Source organism: Dunckerocampus dactyliophorus, chromosome 1, assembly GCF_027744805.1.
Source record: "Dunckerocampus dactyliophorus isolate RoL2022-P2 chromosome 1, RoL_Ddac_1.1, whole genome shotgun sequence".
NCBI lineage: Eukaryota > Metazoa > Chordata > Actinopteri > Syngnathiformes > Syngnathidae > Dunckerocampus > Dunckerocampus dactyliophorus.
Window position 1 is genome coordinate 3103077 of NC_072819.1, and position 21269 is coordinate 3124345.

The 21269-nt window shown below is 43.8% G+C and overlaps 2 protein-coding genes and 1 long non-coding RNA gene across 8 annotated transcripts in view; 1 reads left to right on the forward strand and 2 right to left on the reverse strand.

Moving 5' to 3' along the window:
• LOC129181785 (uncharacterized) overlaps nt 1–9324 on the reverse strand; it is a 22212-nt gene extending 12888 nt beyond the window's left edge. Inside the window, exons 1-9 of the mRNA XM_054777407.1 lie at nt 9187–9324; nt 5274–6620; nt 5037–5189; nt 4831–4929; nt 2361–2568; nt 2210–2290; nt 768–856; nt 545–670; nt 199–306 (exon numbers count right to left, since the gene is read on the reverse strand). Of these exons, the coding sequence (XP_054633382.1) occupies nt 199–306; nt 545–670; nt 768–856; nt 2210–2290; nt 2361–2568; nt 4831–4929; nt 5037–5189; nt 5274–6620; nt 9187–9189 (2214 nt within the window). The 5' untranslated portion in view covers nt 9190–9324. The remainder of the gene's footprint in view (nt 1–198; nt 307–544; nt 671–767; nt 857–2209; nt 2291–2360; nt 2569–4830; nt 4930–5036; nt 5190–5273; nt 6621–9186) is intronic.
• On the forward strand, nt 7114–19793 carry LOC129181803 (uncharacterized). 5 transcript variants are annotated; one of them, XR_008570500.1, is made up of 8 exons: nt 7114–7328; nt 14148–14203; nt 15738–17673; nt 17796–17865; nt 17959–18039; nt 18195–18575; nt 18646–19004; nt 19454–19793. It is a non-coding gene; the product is annotated as an uncharacterized LOC129181803 (long non-coding RNA). The 5 variants fall into 5 exon arrangements; XR_008570499.1 differs by having other exon boundaries at nt 14148–17673; XR_008570501.1 differs by lacking the exon at nt 14148–14203.
• Nucleotides 11026–21269, reverse strand: part of LOC129181790 (DNA (cytosine-5)-methyltransferase 3B-like) — a 29449-nt gene continuing 19205 nt past the window's right edge. The window contains exons 9-22 of one of the 2 annotated variants that reach the window (XM_054777426.1): nt 20992–21133; nt 20793–20915; nt 20671–20715; nt 20509–20588; nt 18472–18584; nt 18167–18350; nt 17973–18057; nt 17725–17870; nt 16733–16823; nt 16482–16630; nt 16290–16375; nt 16148–16217; nt 15954–16072; nt 11027–15869 (exon numbers count right to left, since the gene is read on the reverse strand). In XM_054777426.1, the coding sequence (XP_054633401.1) occupies nt 15728–15869; nt 15954–16072; nt 16148–16217; nt 16290–16375; nt 16482–16630; nt 16733–16823; nt 17725–17870; nt 17973–18057; nt 18167–18350; nt 18472–18584; nt 20509–20588; nt 20671–20715; nt 20793–20915; nt 20992–21133 (1575 nt within the window). In that variant the 3' untranslated portion in view covers nt 11027–15727. Of the gene's footprint in view, nt 15870–15953; nt 16073–16147; nt 16376–16481; nt 16631–16732; nt 16824–17724; nt 17871–17972; nt 18058–18166; nt 18351–18471; nt 18585–20508; nt 20589–20670; nt 20716–20792; nt 20916–20991; nt 21134–21269 lie in introns of both variants that reach the window. The other variant, XM_054777419.1, reaches the window with a different exon arrangement.

Below are 21269 nucleotides of genomic sequence, written 5' to 3' on the forward strand. Positions count from 1 at the left end.
TTTGTGTAAATTTTACTCCAAGGGAGTTGTGCCTCACCACACACACACATCACTGCTGTTAGGCCGTTTTTAGAAGCCTGAAGAAGGCACAAAAACATCCTGTAAGTGTCCATAAAGCGGTGTGCAATCATAATAAGAGAATATGATAAAAAGATTGAATGATATATATTGTGATCGGTGTTGTATCAGGTGACACACCTGCAGAGACAACTCAATAGCCTTCTTGTACGAGTCCAGGATTCTGAAGGACCGGGGACAAAAGTTCTCTGTGAAGTGGCCAAACGGTTTCAGCGTGTCCTTGCTCACCTGGAACCAGCACACAATGAATAAAACAGTCACGTCAGGGTCACATAGAATAGGTCAAGTGGAGATGGTCGCATGGGTCGCGCAGAGCAAGACAGAACGGGCGAATGACAGAACGCCACATAGCGCAGCATTGCATACAGAGCGGGTCACAGAATAGAAAGCACAATACAAGCCGACAAATCCCTCGTCAGTGTCATCTCTACTTTTCCTTGATCACATGCTCGATCGTGTGACTCACCTGGCAAAATATACTACGTCCGTACCACGACACCATCTTCCTATCTGGAGAGTCCTGCTGGTAGGATAAGACCACAGCTGGCCATAGAGCGTAACTCTCTAACTGTCCCCAAACCAGCTCACCAGCCTGCCACACACACACACACACACACACACACACACACACACACACACACTAAATAATTAGGTACGCTATGCCATCATCCCAACATCAAATATCTTACGCTGAATTGTCTAGCCGAGCTTGTTGCCTTGCTGACGACTTCAACATCATCGTCCTCACTGCTCATCACGTGTATCACCGGGGACGGAGCTGCAACACATGCAAACACAGACTAGAGAGCAATAGATGGAAAACCATGGGTGCAGTACCACGCCCGACCTGTACTACATGCTGCACTTTTAATTTGTTTATCTGCACTGCAGGCAGTCCTAGTGTTACGACGTTTTGTGTTACATTTCGTAACTTACGACGCACCTCCATAAATTATATAACATTGTACGAAAAAAAAAGTAGACACGTAGTCACGTGTGCCAGACTCTTCTGGTGGCAGCGCGTCAAAGGAAAGGGAAAGTGAAAAGTGAAGCGAAATGAAGACATAAAAAGAAATTAACATTGACTGTACGCCCGGTGCCAGCCGCAACCATCATCTAGGATGATGTATCTTTGAAAGGTATCTTTGAACATGTGAAGGGATCAGCTCCTGTGAAATGGACAGTGATAACTAAGCAGTGGAGTGGTCACATCACAGAGACTTCCCGGCTCTCTCTCCCTTGAAACGCCCATTCCAGTATGCAGGACAACCATACCGATAAAAGGTAAGGAGTTGTTCTCTTTTCCTTATTATTGTTTCATTTCTTTTGTATTTAATCTTTTTTATTTTATGTCCTTTGTGTGTTCTGTGTACAGTGTGAGTGACTTAGCGTAAATTCTGATCTAATTTAGGTATACAGTAATCGCTCGTTGATCAGGGTTAATCGGATTCCTCATTTATAAATGGAATATTTTCATAGTTAAGGCATAGAAAATATGTTTACAGTCTACTAAATATGAGTGTTAACATTATTAGAGGCTTTGAGACACAAGATAACACCCAGATCGACACCTTTACATTCATATTACACAATATAGTAGATAAATGCAATAAATGTCGCCTGGGCTTGTGGACAGGAAGTGACGTCAAGGGTCCAGAGTTGAGTTTTGTTATTGTTATTACTATTATTGTGCCGTTTGAACCTGCAATAAAAGCCTGCTGTTCCACCAGTCTGCTGTGCTTGTCTCACCGAACAATTAGGGAGAACCTAGTGAGCAATGTGGAATATTACATTTAGAACGCGCAATTTTAATTCCTTGTATTTGTATTTCTGTTCGTTTAGCCATGTCTATGCTTGATGATGCTTAATGGAGCCAAAAAAATAGGTGACATTTGCTTCAATATGCATTTTTTAAACTAATAATTATCCACATTCAACCAGGAAACAGAATGATTTATTAATTAACGTACGTTTGAAAAACCATGATTGACTGAAGCCGCGAAATCCGAACTGCGATGTGCAGTAAAAACAGAACTCGCACGTAGACCGTGGATCCTACTGCACTTCATTTTGGAGGAAACTCCATATTATTGCTGACTAATCATGAATGCTGGGATATAATTGTACATACCAATAGTAACACCTACAGAGGACCCGTGTCTTGTCTTGCTTGGGGGTGATTTTTCCACATTAGGTGTGATGTCAATCACGTCTGACCAAAAAGAAATTGTTAGCATTGTTAGCTTTAAATAAGTAGATTGAACTGTGTCATGAATAAATACCAGATGAATTGTCTGTGTCTGAGGCGTCAGTATCACTTAAGTCCCACAGACTCTTTCCATGTGTCTCATTCTTTTCTTTGTCTCGAAATCCTGTCAGGTTCCCCGGTCTGTGGAGAGTTTGTGGACTCGCGCTTGGTGGAAGTGAAGTTGTTTTGGATACTTCCTCTTCGCTCTGGCAGCTGGTCAGAACCCTAGCACTGGTGAAAACCTTCAAGGGAACAGACATCACAATCCATGTATTCATTTTTCTTAAATGTATCCATCCATCCATTCTCTTCCACTTGTCGGGGTCCAGGTCACGGGGGCAGCAGTCTCAGTAGGGAAGTCAAGACTTCCCTGACCCCGGCCACCTCTTCCAGTTCCACCGGGAGGACACCAAGGCGTTCCCAAGCCAGCTGTGAGACATAATCCCTCCAGCGTGTCCTAGGTCCTTCCCCCTCCCGGGAATGCCCCGAACACCTCACCAGGGAGGCGTCTGGGAGGCTAGATGCCCGAGCCACCTCAACTGGCTTCTCTCCATGTGAAGCAGCAGCAGCTCTACTCTGAGCTCCTCCCGGATGACCGGGCTCCTCACCCTATCTCTTAGGGTGAGTCCAGCCACCCTACGGAGGAAACTCATTTCAGCTGCTTGTATCTACGATCTCGTTCTTTCGGACACGACCCAAAGCTCATGACCATTGGTGAGGGCAGGAACAAAGAGGAACCAATAAATTGAGAGCTTTGCCTTCCGGCTCAGCTCTCTGCAGATGCTGCGCCGATCTGCCTGTCGACCTCACACTCCAACCTTCCCTCGCTTGTGAACAAGACCCCGAGATACTTGAACTCCTCCACCTGGAGCAGGACCTCCATCCCAACCGGGAGGGTGCAATCCACCCTTTTCCGACTGCGACTGAGAACCATGGCCTTGGATTTGGAGGTGCTGAGTCTCATCTCAGAAGCTTCACACTCAGCTGCAAACCGTCCCAGTAAACGCTGCAGGTCACAGCCCGATGAGGCCATCAGGACCACATCGTCTGCAAATAGCAAAGATGAGATCCTAAGGCCCCCAAACTGGACTCCCTTGACGCCTTGGCCGCGCCTAAAAATTCTGTCCATGAAAATTAGGAATAGAATTGGTGGCGAAGGGCAGCCTTGGCGGAGGCCAACGTTCCCCGGAAACAGGCTGGACTTGCTGCTAGCAATGCGGACCAGGCTCCTGCTCCGGTTGTACAAGGACCCAATGGCGTGTATTAGTGCGCTACTCCCAGAGCACCCCCCACAGGACACTGCGAGGGACACGGTTGAATGCCTTTTCCAAGTCCACAAAGTACATGTAGACCGGTTGGGCAAACTCCCAAGTACCCTCCAGTGCCCTTGCAAGGGTGTAGAGCTGGTCAGGTGTTCCGCGACCGGGACGAAAACCACATTTATACCTCCTGTAGCCGAGGTTGGACTAACGGTCGTACTCTTCTCTCCAGCAGCCTGGAATAGATTTTGTGATCCCCCTTATAGCTGGAACACACCCTACGGTCACCCTTTTTGAAAAGGGAGCCCACCACCCTGGTCTGCCAATCCAGAGGTATTGTTCCCGACGTGTCAGCCAAGACAGTCCCTCAACATCCAGAGCCTTGAGGAACTTTGCCACTGGGGAGCGTTTTGACTACCCCAGATACCTCAGCCACGATGATGGAACTGCCCGCGTGTCCTCAGACTCTGCTTCCTCGATGGAAGGTGGTCAGTGGGACTGACAATCCCACTTTTAAGGCAAACCAAGCAAATGGATTTGTTTTCTTAAAACTGCCACCTTTGGAAACATGAATACATCATAATTACGTGTCCAAAGCGCATTTTAGAGGGATTTCTTAGGGCGTTTTGTCAACAACAGGAGGACCATGACTACAATATTGCTTAATTTTACTTGTATCATTTGTCGCTTATCCTCACTAGGGTTGCGGGTGTATGCTGGAGGCTATGGACATCAGTTGTAGATTACGTACCTTTAGTTGTACCAGGTATTAAAATGAACAAGAAAATGAAGAAACAAGGGCGGTGTAATATTTTTTCCATGACTGTAACTAATGAATTGACAGACTTTCCAATTCTCCTTCACACAGGCCAACTGGTCTCTCCTTCACGACCAATCATTAGGTTGATGTGGAGACAATGTCTCAAATACAAAACCTCCGTCAGTACCCTGTGCATTTAGTTCCTGAGGGTGCCACCTTTGACGGTGCAGTGATGTCCCAAATTGATTACTGCCCTTGCGCACTTACCGGAAATGATCACTGCAGTGTTAACCTGCTTCTTGTTCTTCTGTTCACTACTTTCCTCCCCTTAGGATGGAAGGCAACTATAGGGGTTAGTGGGTGTCCAGCACTGTGCACTCACCATTTTGGCCCTTTTCAGTGCAACATCCAGGAGCGCACTCAGAAGACTAGAGAGTGTAAGTACGGAAGTGCGCCTATTGAGACGAAGCCACAGTGTCACTCACCTGAACCAAAAGCTGCTTCATGTTCAGAGAGCTTGGCAGAGCCAATAGCATCAGCAGGAGGCGGCGTAGCACAGAACCTGGACTCGTGGCGGCCAACGTCTAGGAAACATAACACCTCATCATGTAAGTGGCCCTATACTTTTGTCCATATCGTGTAAATGAACATGTGGGAAATTAACAAATTGCTTTTGTGTGTGTGGTCTTACATTGGCCCAGCAGAGAGCAGCTCCTCTGCCGCGATGCTCCTCCAGCAACTTGACCAAAGTCGGGTAGTCGTCTTCCAACTGCCGCGCTTCAGCAGAAGCCGCCTCACACAGACCCAGCTCTGCCCCCATATCTGACATCACGTGACCTGACAACTGAGAGCCAAGCAGGGGAAAGAGGGAGGTGACCATGAGGGTCCTGAAAGGTGCCTAATAGTGAAATGCATGAAAAAGTCTTACCTTGACGTCTTCAGGGAATTTGTGTACTGAATTGATGTTCCTCAGCACCACATCTCCAAAGCGCTCAGGAATACTTCGTGTGAAACTCTCCAGAGCTGCCGTGTAGAAGGCCGCCACATCCTTCAGGAAGTTGAGACGCTCCTCCTCTCCTAGGGTCACAGCCTGCAGGTAGTCGTGAACACGGTTGCCGAATGTCACCTCGGCCGTGGGGAGCAGCTCCGCTTCATCGCACAGGAGGGACACGTCGGGCCTTTGGATAAAGCGTGTGGCGGCGGACGGACGGAGGAGGGCAACGGCATAGCAGCGAAGTAGCACGGACGTCAGCTGCAGCTCCGTGGCCATGTCTGCGCCACCGCCTTGCGCAGCCAGATCTCGGAGGGGCTCCAGAGCCTCGGAGAGGAACAGGAACCGCAGCTTGAGTTGAGCGTCCATCAGCCGGGCTTTGATTTGTTTACCCTGGGATTTAAAGTTCTGCACCAAATCCCCCCAGCTTGTTACCACCCTCTGTATGGAGCGGACGAGAAACAAAAAGTTCTCTGCGATAGGAGTAAAAGCTTTCACGGGAGGCTTAGCAAAGATTGCTTTGAGAACATCGCTGGCTGAGGAGTGGCTTGAGTAGTCATTGATGTCTCCCACAAAGTCCACAACACCCTTAAAGGAGCCTAGGAGAGCCTTCAGGCAGGCTTTTCCCAGCATGTCAGGTAGCTGGCAAAGAGAGATCATGGAGGGGCTGAGAGACCTGAGCGAGGACTCAAACGTGTCACAGTTGCTGTAAAACAAACTCAGGTTGGACAAGGCTGTCCCAAGAGTCTCCTTTAGCATCTTCCCCAAAGCTTCTGAGATGACGAGGGGCTCGACAGTGGCCACCTTCAGGGACCCCAGCACACGAACCAAATGGATCCCTCGGCTCTGGTCCAGGTAGCCTATTAAGAAAAGGATGGTGCCTTGCTCCACCTTCAGCTTCTTCAACTCAAAGAGAAAGAGGCAGTAGGGGGAGTGCGAGCACACCCGAGCCAGGTCTTTGACCCGAGCCTGACTCCAGATGGCGTCAAGAGGAAGGTTGGAGAAGTCCAAATGACCTTCACAGTATGTTCTCATGCTGCGCAACAATGTCTCAGTGAAGTGGAAACCGTCCTTGTCCACTCTTCCTTTCCTTTGCTCCTCACTCGTCATTTTACTCTCCTCTGTCACATCCATGATCTCGTCCTCGGATAACAGTGTGATGATATCTCCACATGGGCTCATGGGCTTTTCTGTTTTTGGCTCCTCCATCTTCACAGTGATCTCCTGAGTCAGGTGAGGAGCCTTCTGGGAACACACGGGAGAACACGGCTCCTTACAGGACTCCTGCACAAAAATCACAAAATTCAAAATCAAAAATTTTGAGCAGATTTTGGCTTTTATAGCCTGTGGTCTAATACTTTATTTACTTTTATCAGGTGATAAATAACCTATTTAATTTTTTTTAAATTACAAGTTCCAAATGTTTTCTTTCTTTTGCATATTGTAGCTCTACTTAAAACTTAACTAAGATCCAAATGTGCAAAATGCTAATTCTAGCAATTTTCAACTGATCTTATGATCAGGTCTGTATATATACACACACACACACACACACACACACACACACACACACACACAAATATATACGGTGATAAGAAAACACAAATACACTAAAATTTACGCATATAACAACGAGCTGCTAACTTGTAAGAAAGAACAGACACAAATTTATTTTGCTTTACCGCGCAACTGACAACGTAACGCAATGCATGTTGGGATTAACTATCAAGGCGGGAACAAACTTCCGGGTATTTTGGTTGTCCACACTGATCTGTATAAGATATCTGGACAGCTCATTGGCGATGACTTGTGAAGGCTAACGGCCGCCATATTGCTACTCGCAAGAAACACTTCTCGGGCAAGCTTTTACATTCGTGGTAAACTTATTTTATTAATTCGGATTGGACACAAATTTCGACTTAAGATGCTTGCATGTGCAGCTATTAACTGCACAAATCGCCAGTTCAAAGGCTGTGGACGAACATTTCACGTGTAAGTATGATTGAAATGTAGATTTATGATTGATCATTTAAGGGTTTTGCACTGTCGATCTCTCAGATATTTTCAATCGTGTAAAATTCGTCTGATTAAATGTACGTCCAGAATTGATATGTTAATATAGCTCTATAATAGCTAAGAGTACATTCATGTACTTTTTTGTTATATCATGATATATGTATTTCTTTAAGGGACGGAGGTTGTGTTACTTGAAGGAATGGGAGAATCTCAGTGCTTCCATGATGCTTACCAGGCATTGTATACAGTGCAGTTAGCAAGCCAGTTTGCATACAATTGACCCGGCATGACCCTTCATTTGGATAAACAACCTTTTTTTTTTGCTGCTGAATGACTGACGTAAAAGGATTCATTCATATGATATGTTCTGGAAAATAATATTACTGAACATGCATACCGGTATGTTTGAGATTGCAAACAACGTATTGTCTTACCCAAAGCATATGGTTTTGTTTCAGTGTTGTTTTTTTCTGTGTGTGTGTGCGTGCATGGTTATTATACATTATGGTTATCGCATATTATTCCTGTGGTTTTTGTTCAAATATATTTTTATATCAGAAAAGAGGTTATTTGTATTTCATAACACAAACAAAAAAAATTAAAATCAGCAAAATGTTAAATGATTTTAAAACTTGTCCAAAGTCACTCTCTTTTATGATTCATATTTTGTACAGACGAGAGCATAGTGAATTGTATGAAAGTAAGAATTAAAAAAAAAGTCAAGGATCATGACCATGGATTTTAGTGGAAAAAAGGGATGGGATATGCAGTTCAAATTAAAATCTCTTTCTAGAGGAGTAAAACTATGCATTGCTATAGGGGAGTGCTGAGCCAAAGGCAATGAGAATTGGGAGGGGAAAAGTATATTTAAAATAGCCAAAAGACAGAGAATAACGTATCAAACCGTTTTTAAGGGACGAAGGTTGCGTTACTTGAAGGAATGGGAGAATCTCCCCGCTTTTTAATTTACAATATAGATGTTCGGCAAGCCTCTTCATCTGCTTTGTACACTATGTCAATGTAGTCGAGCTGTGAGTAGTAAGATGGCGTCTCTTTGGCTTCAGCGGCTTGCACTCCGGCGTGCGACGTACAAGTATGAGCTATCCAGATATATTATACAGATCAATGGGTTGTCCACAGCAAGACAAAAAGATTTCATCAATACATAGCGATTTCGTTGTAAATCACAGTTATGCGGATTCGACGGTTTCCAGGAACCTGCAAGAATGTTTATTTAAAAACAGCTAAGGCGGAAGTTAAAACCCAATAAAGACCGGAAGTGATTGTTTTGCCAAATTACATTGCAGCGGGAAACATTGTAACCAATAGAATCAATGAGAGCTACACGCTCTATAAACTGAATAGGGATCAGATTACGCGCTGTGTCACGCCGTGTGAAGCACGGTGTGAAAGAAGCACTCTTCCGAACTCAGATCAGCTGCGCGCGCCGCGCGGAAATTGTCCAAAGCAGCATGGCGAGCAACATATGACTGGTCCAAACAATGGAACAAAACAATGTTAAAGCTCCATTCGGGGACGCTTCTGAGTGCTAAAACTGACGAAAAACATACAATTACACTTGCGAGTGAGTTCATTTAACTTCGAACCAAATGCAAAGTTGTTGTCGCCACTAAAAGTGCAGGTAAACAACACACGTGACCGACTATGAGCGTATGAGCAGAAAGTACCTATAAGTAACGCGCGTTATGAGTTACATAGCACAAACTAATGAAGGTGATCCATCTGCAATGGTATATTTATATAAATATGACTGACAACCTACTGCTTTTACCAAATAAACTGTAAATGAGGTCGAGAAAAGACGTGTACATACCATGGCCGCTTAGCTCCTGGAGGCTATTCAACATGCAACCATCTGGGGGGGTACCGCCCCCTCCCCCAGTCGCCACAAAACCCACCCCTCAATCAAAAGATACCAACTTTTGCGCCATTTTCTACCAACACATTCATGTTGCCTCCTTATTTAAAAGGCCATATAAAGTAAGTATTATAGCTATAATGTAAGTGACAGCTGCTCTAAAGTCGACGGCACGTTCACGTAGATGTTAGCTAACAATCGACTAATGCAGCATGTCGTTACGCTATAGCGACGACCAGGGATGCTCGCAGCCTTTTGTAGTTAACTGCATGTTAACACAACACTTAACTTATATTTATTTAGCGTAAATAGTTAATTTACTTATTTTTACGTTATCAATTAATTAGACGAGCTATTTATTTGTCTCAACTCTTTTAGCTAGCTACATTGCGAGCTAGAGAATGTTAAATGGGCTGCCGATCGAGTTTAACGGGTGGACAAAAATAGTAAATTGCCCTTTTTAAGGATCAAGCAAGTTGCTGTTTATTGCAAGTAGGTGTTCTTTAACATTAATTGGTGTACAGTACTGTATAGAGGTGGGCCCATGTCAATTATATTAATGCCAATACGGTGGAACCTTAGTTAGGGTCATTCATTTGTCACTAACCGAACCAGTCTTCCCCATACCAAATCAAATAAATCCAATTAATCTGTTCCAGAAAGCCAAACATGTTTTTATAGTTTTACACGCAGAAAACAATTCTAAATGCATATGAATGATGAATGAAAGTAGTAGTCCTTGCCCGGATGGATAGATGGCGCCGTTTCATAAAACGAAAGCACCAAGACGGACCTCCTCCAAAATGTTTGATTTTCATTTCTTCCGCAAGCCTTATTGCCCTCAGTCGAATGGTGACTGTAGAGACGTGTCTCCCGGCTGTTCTTTGATCATGAATCCATTGCTCGAGTTGGTCTTCCAACTCGGGCCACCTCGCCTTATTTCCGCGGAAACTCAGCTTCGTCTTCTTGGCTTGGCGAAGCTCGTTTTCCTGCTTCCTCCACTTGCGAACCATGGATTCGTTGATCTTGAATTCTCTCGCGGTTGCTCGATTCCCATGTTCCTCCGCGTAACTGATCGCTTGCAGTTTTAACTGTGCTTCGTAAGCGTGTCTCTTCGTAGGTGCCATTTTCGGGGGTCCTTTGCCAAACCAATGTTGTTTTGCACAATGCACATACCGGCACTCTATACCTACTGGGGGCGTGCCTTTAGCGTCCTCTTTCGCGCGCACCCTTCCCCCTTTAATGTCCGCATGCTGTCCTCAGTCACGTCCGCCTTTCCTCTATATAAGCAGCGTGTTGGCTAAACATGTTCCCAGACAAGCGGAGCGCTCATCAAAGTCACACAACATTTACAGATTCTGGAACTCGGTGCACACACAAGGCGCCCCATCCATTTTGGAAAAAAATGTAAGACTTTTAAGTAAAAACACAGTGAGTAACTTTATCTTCATTGAAGACGTGACTGAAATCAGGAATGTGGTTGATCTCGCTGCCACATTGTGTCTATGGGAACAGTCACGTATTCAAAGAAGGTAAAAGGAACCTTACATGTTAATTTATCCCTTTCGTTCGTCATTTATGTGCATTTAGAATTGCTTTATGCATGTAAAACTATATTTGTAAAACTCTAAAAACGTGTTTTGTGTTAAAATTTTTGAGTTAACCGCTGATGACATCACAGACGGGTGACACAACTTCCGGTTGTCATTTTGTTTCGCTAGTTAATAGGATGCTTACAAAGAAGGATGTTTTGTTAAAAAGAACCATAACACAGTTGGACTCACACAGTGTTTTTAATAACACCACAAGACACGCGCCACATTGTAAGCAAACCGAGGCAAAACTACAGTAGTTTCAGTATCTAGATACTTGCGTGATGAGAGTGACGTGTTTTTTTGCGCAAACTTTTTTTTTGTACATACAGTATATTGTTACATTTTTGACAGTGGTAAATTTATGTACTGTTATATTGTTTACAGGGAATAAGTCATTGGACACAGGAGTGGTTTAGGGGCAAAAATCCAAAGGACATGAGTGGTGTCAGCATTTCATCTTTTTCTGTTTTCGTTGTGCCTTTTTGCTGTATTTTACCACGGAGTATTAGGCCCACATTGAAAAAAAAATAATCAGATTTTGAGAATTCAGTTGTAAATTTACGAGAATAAAGTTGTAAATTTACGAGGAAAAAAGTCGTAATATCACCTTTGCCCATTACCAAAGGTCACAGAAGTTCCCCCTTTTCACAGCTATCTCATGCAATGGCTCTTACGCAGTATTAAAATAATCTGAGATTTTGTACATTTACGACTTTATTGTCGTAATTTTATAAAAAAAAAAAAAACTTGTTCTATTATGAGAATAATTTTTTTTCTTGTACATTTACAATTTTATTCTTGTAAATTTATGACTTTTTTTTGATACTTCAAACTTTTTTCTTATGAATTTACGCCTTTATTCTTGTAAATTTATGATTTTTTCAGGTCAATTTACAACTCTCTTTCTCGTAAATTTACGACTTCATTCTCGTAATATTACTGCTTTTTTCTTGTAAATGTGCGTCTTTATTCTCGTAAATGTACAGCTCTATTCTTGTAATGTTACAGCGTTTTTTCTAAATAGAAATTTACAAGAATAAAGTCGTACATTTACGACTTTTTTCTCATAAATGTACGACTTTATTCTTGTAAATTTATACCTTTTGTCATAATATTACTTTTTTTCTCATGAATGTATGACTTTTTTCTCATTAATTTACACCTTTATTCTTGTAAATTTACAACTTTATTTTGTAATATTAGGGCGTTCTTCTCTTAAATTCACAACTTTTTCTCATAAATTTACAACTTTATTCTTGTAAATTTACGACTTTATTCTTGCAATATTACAGCTTTTTTCTCCTAAATTCACAACTTTTTCTCATAAATTTACAACTTTATGCTTGCAAGTTTAGGACTTTATTCTTGTAAATTTATGACTTTGTTCTCGTGATATTATGGCTTTTTTTTCTAATAAATGTACGACTTTATTCTCTGAAATATACGACTTTATTCCCGTAATATCAGGGCTTTTCTTCTCGTAAACTTACAGCTTTATTCTCTTAAATGTCCCACTTTATTTTATTTGTATATACAATGTGCAGTGGATCAATACAAAAGAAAGCAAATGTCCCCCAGGCCGCATGTTGGACACCCGGCTGACATTGAGTTTTAATTCATATTGTCTCCTCAACAGGTTCTCCGCGACCGGGTATCACTAATAACACAAGTGTGTGTTTTTTACTCAGCTAAGCTGCCCTTTATTGCCAACAAGTTCTAGAAATATATCAAAATACACATAGTTCCACAAGTTCAGAGGAATTATCAAAAAAGGTACTGAAAAAAATACGTTTTTTTGCAATCAAGTTCTACAAATTTAAAAGTAAACAAACAAATATATTGCTAAAATTAAAACAGACATTAAAAAAGTAAAAAACCGTTAAACCTACAAGACACTGGTCGCTCTATGGGATTACCAGTACTAGAGTTTGCTAAAATAAGCAACAACATACTGTGTCAATACAAAACGGGTACAAAATGACAAACTATTCCTTTTTTTTTTTTTGCATGAATGAAACATGTAAACGGTTTTTGGTCTTTAAGAGAGTTGTCACGCTCCCGTTGGAAGATTTGTAGCACCAGAGATGACTTTAACATAGAACAAAACTGCCTATTAAGGATTGTGCGTTTAAAGAATTACAGTAAGTCAGTGTAGTTGTCCTCACTTGGTACACGACCAAATTCCAGTGATTACAAAAGCCAAGCATCCAGTGTCATTACAGCGTAGTGATGCACGCTTGTGAGGTAATGTAACCAAAAAAAACACTTTCAACTGTCTAGACATGTCAACGTGTTTGGAATGAACAGGAAGTATCTGCAAGAATGTTTAAAAAAAGTAGTAAAGTATAAAAGCAGGCAAAACTAGGCAATAGCAAGAAGTAGTCAGTGCTCGTTCACAGAAATAATAGTAATTGCGTGTTCTTGCAGTTTTTCCTATGCCTTTGTGTCTTTTGGCCACTCAACAAAAAACAGTTCTTCTACTTCACACTGCTTTCTAGCCATGACAGCAAACTGGTGTTGGCTACAGTACTTCCTAAAAACACATCGGCGGAAAAGAAGGCAAATTTGGTCTGTTTTTGCTTTGGCTTTAGTTCAAGTATTTGCACGTAATGCAGCTTTACGACAGCCGCTCAAACACATTAGATTTCTATATTGCTAACAATAGCATAAAAAAGCCAACAGGTCTATACAACACTAAGTATGTTTAGCAATAAAATGGTACAATATAAAACTAACACTAGCCTCCAGTCTGCTAAGCTTGTGTTGCCGTCAGTGGTTCCTACTGAGTTGTTCTCTTGGGAAAAACTCACCACTGAGTTTCCTTCCATATTCTTAGTATTCAATGACGAGGCGCACTATGTCGTCATCAGCAACGCTACAACGTAATTGGACTCAATCCTCAAAGTAGCAGCTGTCAACTTTGGTCTACACAAACAACGATACACACTAACGACGCTAACACGTAACTGAACAACAATGGAACTTAAAAAGGAAAAGCTGTTTTTTACGGTAATGGGGGGGGGGGGGGGGGGGGGGTCAGTCTTGTATTGGTAGTGTGTGTATTTTCCTGGTGTCTGGTGGTGTTTATTTGCACCATCTATTGGCCGGTGGTGAGTCTGATTTCAGGTGATAGCGCCTATTTGCTGGTGACAGGTTGTTTCTACAGTATCTGCTGGTGATGAGTGCTGTCTATTTCCTGGTGGCAGGTGGCATTATTTGCTGGTGATGAGTGTTGTGTATATTCTAGTAAGAGCAACTATTTTCTAGTAATGTATGGCGTCTATTTGATGGTGATGGATGGTGTCTATTTCCTGGTCACAGGTGGCATCTCTTGTCGGGTGGCTCTCGTGGTGAATGGTGACAATTGGCTGCTATTGGTAGGTGTCTATTTTCTGGTTATGGGTTGCTTCTGTTTACTGGTGACAGGTTGTCTATCTCTGCTGGTGATGGGTGGTGTCTATTTCTTGGCGATAGCAACTATTTGCTAGTAATGGCTGGCGTTTGCTTGCTCGTAGAAAGTCTCTCTCTGCTGGTGATGGATGCTGACTATTTCCTGATGACAGGTGGCGTCTCTTGTCATGGGTGGGGCCTGTTTGCTAAGATTGGCGGTGATGTAAATTTTCTGGTGGCGGCAGTGTCTATTTGCTGTTGATGAATGGTAACAATATACTGCTATTGGTAGGTATCTATTTTCTGGTTCTGGATGGTGTTTATTTCCTGGTTTTGGGTGGTGTCTATTTGATGGGTGATGTCTATTTCCTTGTGATAGCAAATATTTTCCAGTACTGGGTGGTGTCTATTTGCTGGTAACTAGTGCCTCTCTGCTGGTGATGGTTGTAGTCTCTTGTCATGGATGGTGCCTGTTTACTAAGGTCGAGTGATGTATAATTTCCATTGGTGGATGGTGGTGAATATTTGCTGGTAACAGGTTGCCTAGCTCTGCTGGTAATGGGTGGATCTATTTACTGGTGATAGCAACTATTTGCTAGTAATGGGTGGTGTCTATTTCTTGGTGACAGGTGTTATTTATTTACTGGTGATGGGTCTGTGACTGGCAACTATTCCAGGGTGTAACCTGCCTCTTGCCCAAAGTCAGCTGGGATAGGCTCTAGCATACCCGTGACTCCAGTGAGTACAAGAGGTATAGAAAATGGATAGATGGACGTTGTGTGTTTTCTGGTGGGTGGGTAATGGGTGGCACCTATTTGCTGACTGCTTGTGTCTTTTTCCTGGTGGCAGGTGAATTTTATTTCCTGGTGAAATGTGGAATCTATTTGTTGGTGTATTTGTTTGTGTAGGCGTTGTGTATTTCCTGGTGATATAAACTATTTTCTAGTAACTATTTTCAAATAATGGGTAGCAGCTATTTGCTGGTAAAAGGTTGTGTCTCTGCTGGTCATGGGTGGTGTTTATTTACTGGTGACAAGTTGCATCTATTTCCTGGTGGGTTTGATTTCTGGTGATAGCGCCTATTTTCTGGTGACAGGCTGTGTCTACATATCTGCTGGTGATGAGTGGTGTCTATTTCCTGGCAACAGGTTGCACTTCTTGGTCATGGGTGGCATTTATTCACTGATGACAGGGTGGGTATTTCCTGGTGGCAGGTAAGTCTATTACCTAGTGACAGGTGGCATCTATTTGCTGCTAATGTGTGTTGTGTATTTTCAGTGATAGCAGCTATTTTATAGTAATGGATAATGTCTATTTGCTGGTAACAACTGTCTCTTTGCTGGTGATGGATGGTGTCTATGTCTTGGTGACAAGTGGTGTCTCTTGTCATGGGTGACGGCTGTTTGCTAAGATTCCGTGATGTGTATTTTCTGGTGACCGATGGCGCATATTCTGGTGCTGGGTGGTGTCTATTTCCTGATGATGGACAGTGTGTATGTGCTGGGTGGTATCTATTCGCAGGCAAAGAAGTCTTTGAGTGGTGCAAAAAGATGCCTGATGACAGGAACGCTCCAGGACCGGCCAAGGAGTTTCTGCCGAGCACCTCGACCCATGTTGGACACGTCTGTGTAGTGGACCGGGAAGCCGAAGATCCTGCAATAGTTTATTTCAAAAAGAATGTCAGAAAGTTTGACTGACGACCCAGGTGGTGGCTTCCTGAAGGTGTCAGTCCTTTACCTCTCCAGCTCCGTGCACCACAAGATGTCCTCCTTGCCGTTCATCAGGACAGGAAAGTGCTGATCCTTTCCTTGTTTGATGGAGTTGGAGCGTGTGGTGATGGTGCGCACCTTTCCAAACTAGACAGCAGGAACGTTCATTCATACAAAAGTCGAAAAGAGTAAACATCACTTTACTGCCGTTGTTGTTCTGACCTTTGCCACTCGGCCATGTTCCAGACAGTCCTGCAGCTCCAGCTTGTCCATCCCAGAAGCGCACAGAGGTCTGCCAAACGCACATGTACATGTACCATTATGTACTGTATAAATGTATACATTTTTGGAGCTGTTTGCCCACCTGTTCATGCCCGGCAGGTTCCCCCAAAAGTATCGAGCACGGTGGGCGGCAGAGACCTCAATAGCGTCAATCATCACAGGGTTACACTGCGACACACACACACAGCCACCATCTCACATTTAGATGTCCACTTGCGTAAACGTGTCTTTGCTCCACACGGTTTCAAGTTTCAAACACTGTCCGTGGCCTTACCTCCAGGAATCGAGAAATGTCCCTCTTGTCATTGACACCCATGGCGACCACATTCTCGAACATCCAGAAGAAAGGTCGGTTCTCTCCCTCTTTGGGCTTGGCCTCGCTCAGCAGACGGTAGAACTCAAAGAACAACCTCCCTGTACCTTCTGAACCAATCAAGACCCAAAAGAAGCAAAGCACGTCACCAAGTACTCAACACCTACCATGGCTACAGGACAAAAGAAGAAAAAGAAGAAAGTAGGACTTGCCATAGAGGCCCTTCCTTGCTGGGTTGACAATAGACAAGTCATTGCATGGACTTCCCCCGATGACCAGATCAAATGGTCCCCATTCTAGGATCTGATGAGGAATATCATGTTAGGATTATTAGATACTCACGTCTCTTAACCAATGAAAGAATCACAGAGATGCCAACATCTGACAATCAAAACCAGGGAGGTTCCCCCTTTTTAAGATGACGGGTGGCATCTCTGGAATCATTGACAGGTTAGACTAGAACCCCAAGGAGACAACGTCACAATACATGTTGGAATTCATCTCCCCCGCCAATGAGCCGCAACTCTCCGTTGCCAGCAGCGCCATGCTTGACTCTATCTTGTATCACAGTATCTTGCCACAAAACACCAGAAAAAGTCACTAGTTTTGTCACCAAGGTCTAGGAACACAGTGTGTTTGACGTCTCTGCCTGGACGACAATGCATGATATGCTGCATGCTGAAATGCCTCATTAAAGTCAAGAAGAAAATGACAGGTGGAGGTGATCTAGCGCTGCTTCAAAATGTTACAGTACGTGTTTGAATTCATTTTCAGCTCCCCAGTGCAGGCGGCACTTCCTGACTGAAGAGTCAATCACTGTTTCTTGCCAAAAGACAAGAGGAAGATAACAGGAGGTGATCACGCTCTGCTTCAGAGTAGATGTTGGAATTTTATCTAGCCACCTCAATGAGTAAACCACAGCTCCCCAGTGCTGGCGGCACTCGTGCAGTCCCGGATCATGACGCTACCCCCAACATGCTTGACTGTAAGCAAGACACAAGTATCTTATGTTGTGGCTGTGCGGAAAACCTCACTCCCTGACGATGACAGCTCGGGCTTTTAGCTCGCCGGCTGGCGCTGCTCAACTCTCATTTAGTGGGGCTCGATGGACCCAGGGTTTGTGCTCTGGCGGGCGTAGCGCCAAATTCCGCAGGTGACCACGTTTACATATGCATAATAGAATAACACTGTCGACGTATCTTACGTTTTTCTTGGTGATGTTTCGGACATCGTGGACGTATTGGATCTTTCCTTCGTGTCGGACAACGCCGACAGAGATGGAGTCCTCACACACCTCGGATGCCACGTACTGGTCCACCTTGAAGCCCAGATCTCTCAGGACCAGGTAGCCTGTCAGCACAAACACAAAACTCTTTTGAAGACCCACTGCCTTTTTTGTTTTGTTTTTGTTTTTGTTTATTTGGCTTTGTTTCATCAGGCGCTCGTCCTCACCTGTTGCGATGCCGTCAAACAGGGAGAGGACTCGGACTGGTCGCCTCTGCTCTGCAGGGACTGCTGGGTAAATCCTTGGTGTTTCCTGGAGAGAAAAGTCACCGCTGTCATACTTTATCATGCTAATACATACAAACATGTCCTGAGCAATCTGCACCTTAGATGGTCCACCGATAAAAGAAGTAGAGACTCACAAACTCTTGGCCATTGTCGTTCCCAAAGAACTCTTGCAGTTTGACGCTCCAGTCGTGCCGTCGTTTGAGGACGCCGTACTGAAGCAGCGGCTGACACATGTAGCATCGCCACGGGTCGAGGAAGCGTGCGTTGTTCGATGCCCCTGGATCCACCAGGATGTCCAAACAGTCCACGCAGAAACATCTGGAGAGGGGGGTGGACACAATATGGTTTAGCCACAATTCTTCATTTTTGCCTGTGTGTGCGTGTGTGTGTGTGTGTGTGTGTGTGTGTGTGTGTGTGTGTGTGTGTGTGTGTGTCCGACCTGCAGCAGTTGGCGTTGCCGCACAGCAGAACCTCTCGCCCCCCGCAGCAGACGGTGCAGTAGGACTGGTAGCCGTCATCGTCGTACATGTAGGATGTCTCCAGGTACACGTCCTGGAGGACGGGAACGTGTCACAAATTTTTCATCTCTGCAAATTTCCATTTAATTCTACAGTAGATCCCTGCAAATGGTATACGAGCGTGAATACTGGACGTACCCAGAAAAAGCCCTAAAAGTGCCTATTTTTTATACTCTAAACCAGTGGTGGGCAAACTTTTTTACCCGCAGGCCACACTGGGTTAAAACATTTGCCCAAGGGGCTGTCTACATACGGTTGGTCATCAAACAGGATGACATACTTGCTCAGGGTGCAACAAAACGAAAACACATCACATAAATCAACGACTACGACTACTGAGCACATGAATAGAAAACGAGTGTGGAAGCCGACCAAATTCGAAACGAAGGGGAAGGTGGAGCTACATCACCCGCTGAGAAGACGGAAGCACGGAGACCGAAAGAAAAACATAAATGTAAGTAGTTACGTATAATTATTGAGTTTCACAGTAAAATACTCATGTTTTGTTATACAGCCAATCATTTGCTACTCCACGTAAATATTCACCATGTTTTGAATTGTTGGTTTTTGCTGGTTATAACTACCCGGCTCACACCAATAACTTGACTGCAATCTACTGCATTTGATAAACGATTAGACAATGACAAGATAGAGATGGCGACCACAATAGCCTGTTAATTGTAAGTTGTATTTTAAAATCGCTCACTAGCGACGGGCATCTACATTACTGATTGCCGAGTGCCATGTTTGTGTCCCTTTGTGGGCCTCCCTGCTCCATACTCTGGTTTTCCCATCACACTATATTTGTTTTTGGCACACCATTACTAGATGACTATTATTACTGTATTTACAAGGAGTTATTAGTTGTAGCTCATCATTCATGCATATGTGCCATTCCTGCAGCAGATGCTGAGCAAACTAAAGTCAGCCCTCTGCTACACCACACAGCACTCCAGTACCATTCAAAAGCTATAATCTCTGTATGGAAAAGGCAAATACAACAAAATGCAGTTCTGGACTTTCTGACAAAACAATCTGAGGGAGAACACCAACGACAGGAGGAGAACGAGGCCAAAACAGGGAGGTTTTTAAACTTTGAAATGATGCTTGATTAGGTTTATACATTTGTTGATAAAGTTTGTTGTGTTGTTATTTGTATTTCATATGTATATTTGATACGTTTTCTAATTTTATAAATGTTACAGTGCTGGTTTTGAGCTGTTATTTATTAGAGTTGTTTGTTGCTGTGCAATAAATGTCACCGTTTGTAAAAAGTGTGTCTTTTATTTGAAAAAAAAAGGTGTTGTTTGGTAGGCTATATGATACTGAAATAATGTAGAAATGAATGCACCTTACTTTTTGGAAGGAAACGTATTATGAAGGGGAACGGCTAAGCCGTAGAATTGGGATTCAGCCTTGAACTGTTATTTACAAGTGCCTGCAAGGCATGCTGGGTAGTCCAATGGCAACAACACTATAAACAATGAAACACTGGATACCAGTAGTATGTTAACGTCCCTCCTTGTTTACTTCCCTGATGACCTCCTAAACATATTTTGCAATCAAGCAAAAATACGACAAACACGAAAAGTTGGGAGAGAGGGTACCACAAGCGCACCCAGCATGCCTTGCGGCAGGAACATATGGGTGTAATTTTGGCATGGGTATTGTGCGTAGACATTTATTTGTATGCCCGCATGGTGCAGTAGGTAGGTCACGTTATGTCACGTGTGTGTTGACGTGTTGTGTTGTTTGGATCGCTTTGTGTCTGACTATTTCTTGTGCGACTCAAGCGTGCCACAATAGCACTGCAAATGAAAATGAGGAAATGCTGGAGGGTGTAAACGTGTAAAAATGCATGCCGAGTAAGAAAAATGCGTGCATGTTGTATGGGTATGAATGTCTCATGCTGACAAAAGACTAAACTATTCACCGGTTGCTAATGGAGCTCACGGTACCTTGCATGTTTGACACAGGCCTCCTTCAAAGAGCGGATGGAAGGTCGCTGCCCTCATCTTCCCACAGGAGAGGCAGAAATCTTACACACACACAAACAAACACACAAATGAGTGAGCACATGAATAGACAATCTAATATCTAAAAATGCTATGAGATGTTACCTTCTATACTTCTTTTGTTCTTAAGCACTTCATTGACCATTTGTTCTACAAGAAACACACACGCGCGTTTTGAGTTCCTCTGATGTGCCTGGCGGCATTCGGGGGGGTGATTGACCTTTTACCTCTGCTGTAGGATTCTTCGGGGCCCACCTTGGTCTTGCACACGCTGATTCTGGGCCGCTTGGCACTGGGGGGGTACTCTGGCAGGGATACGTCCAGGACCTGAAGGCCTAGAGGGCTGTTGTCTACGCATACCAAAACAGAAACACACACTGAGTACATGCGAGTGAGGCCGCATCTAGATGACCTGCAGCGGCTTACCTGCGCTGTGCGTGGGTTTGAGTCCCTCCTCGCCTTTCGGCAGGAAGCCGTCATGTGCCCAGTCCAGCATGGGTTTCACCTGGTCGTCGGGATTGTCCGACTCGCAGGGAGGGAACTTTTTCTCCGCCCTGATGCTGGCCATCTGTGAGGCGAGGAAGTAACCTGATTATTTTATCACCTCTGTTCATTTAAAGGACTCTTCCATCAATAACCAGAAATGCATAGCCATTGATGACCACAAGAACAAGACTATAGACAGGAAGTTACGTGGCGTAAAG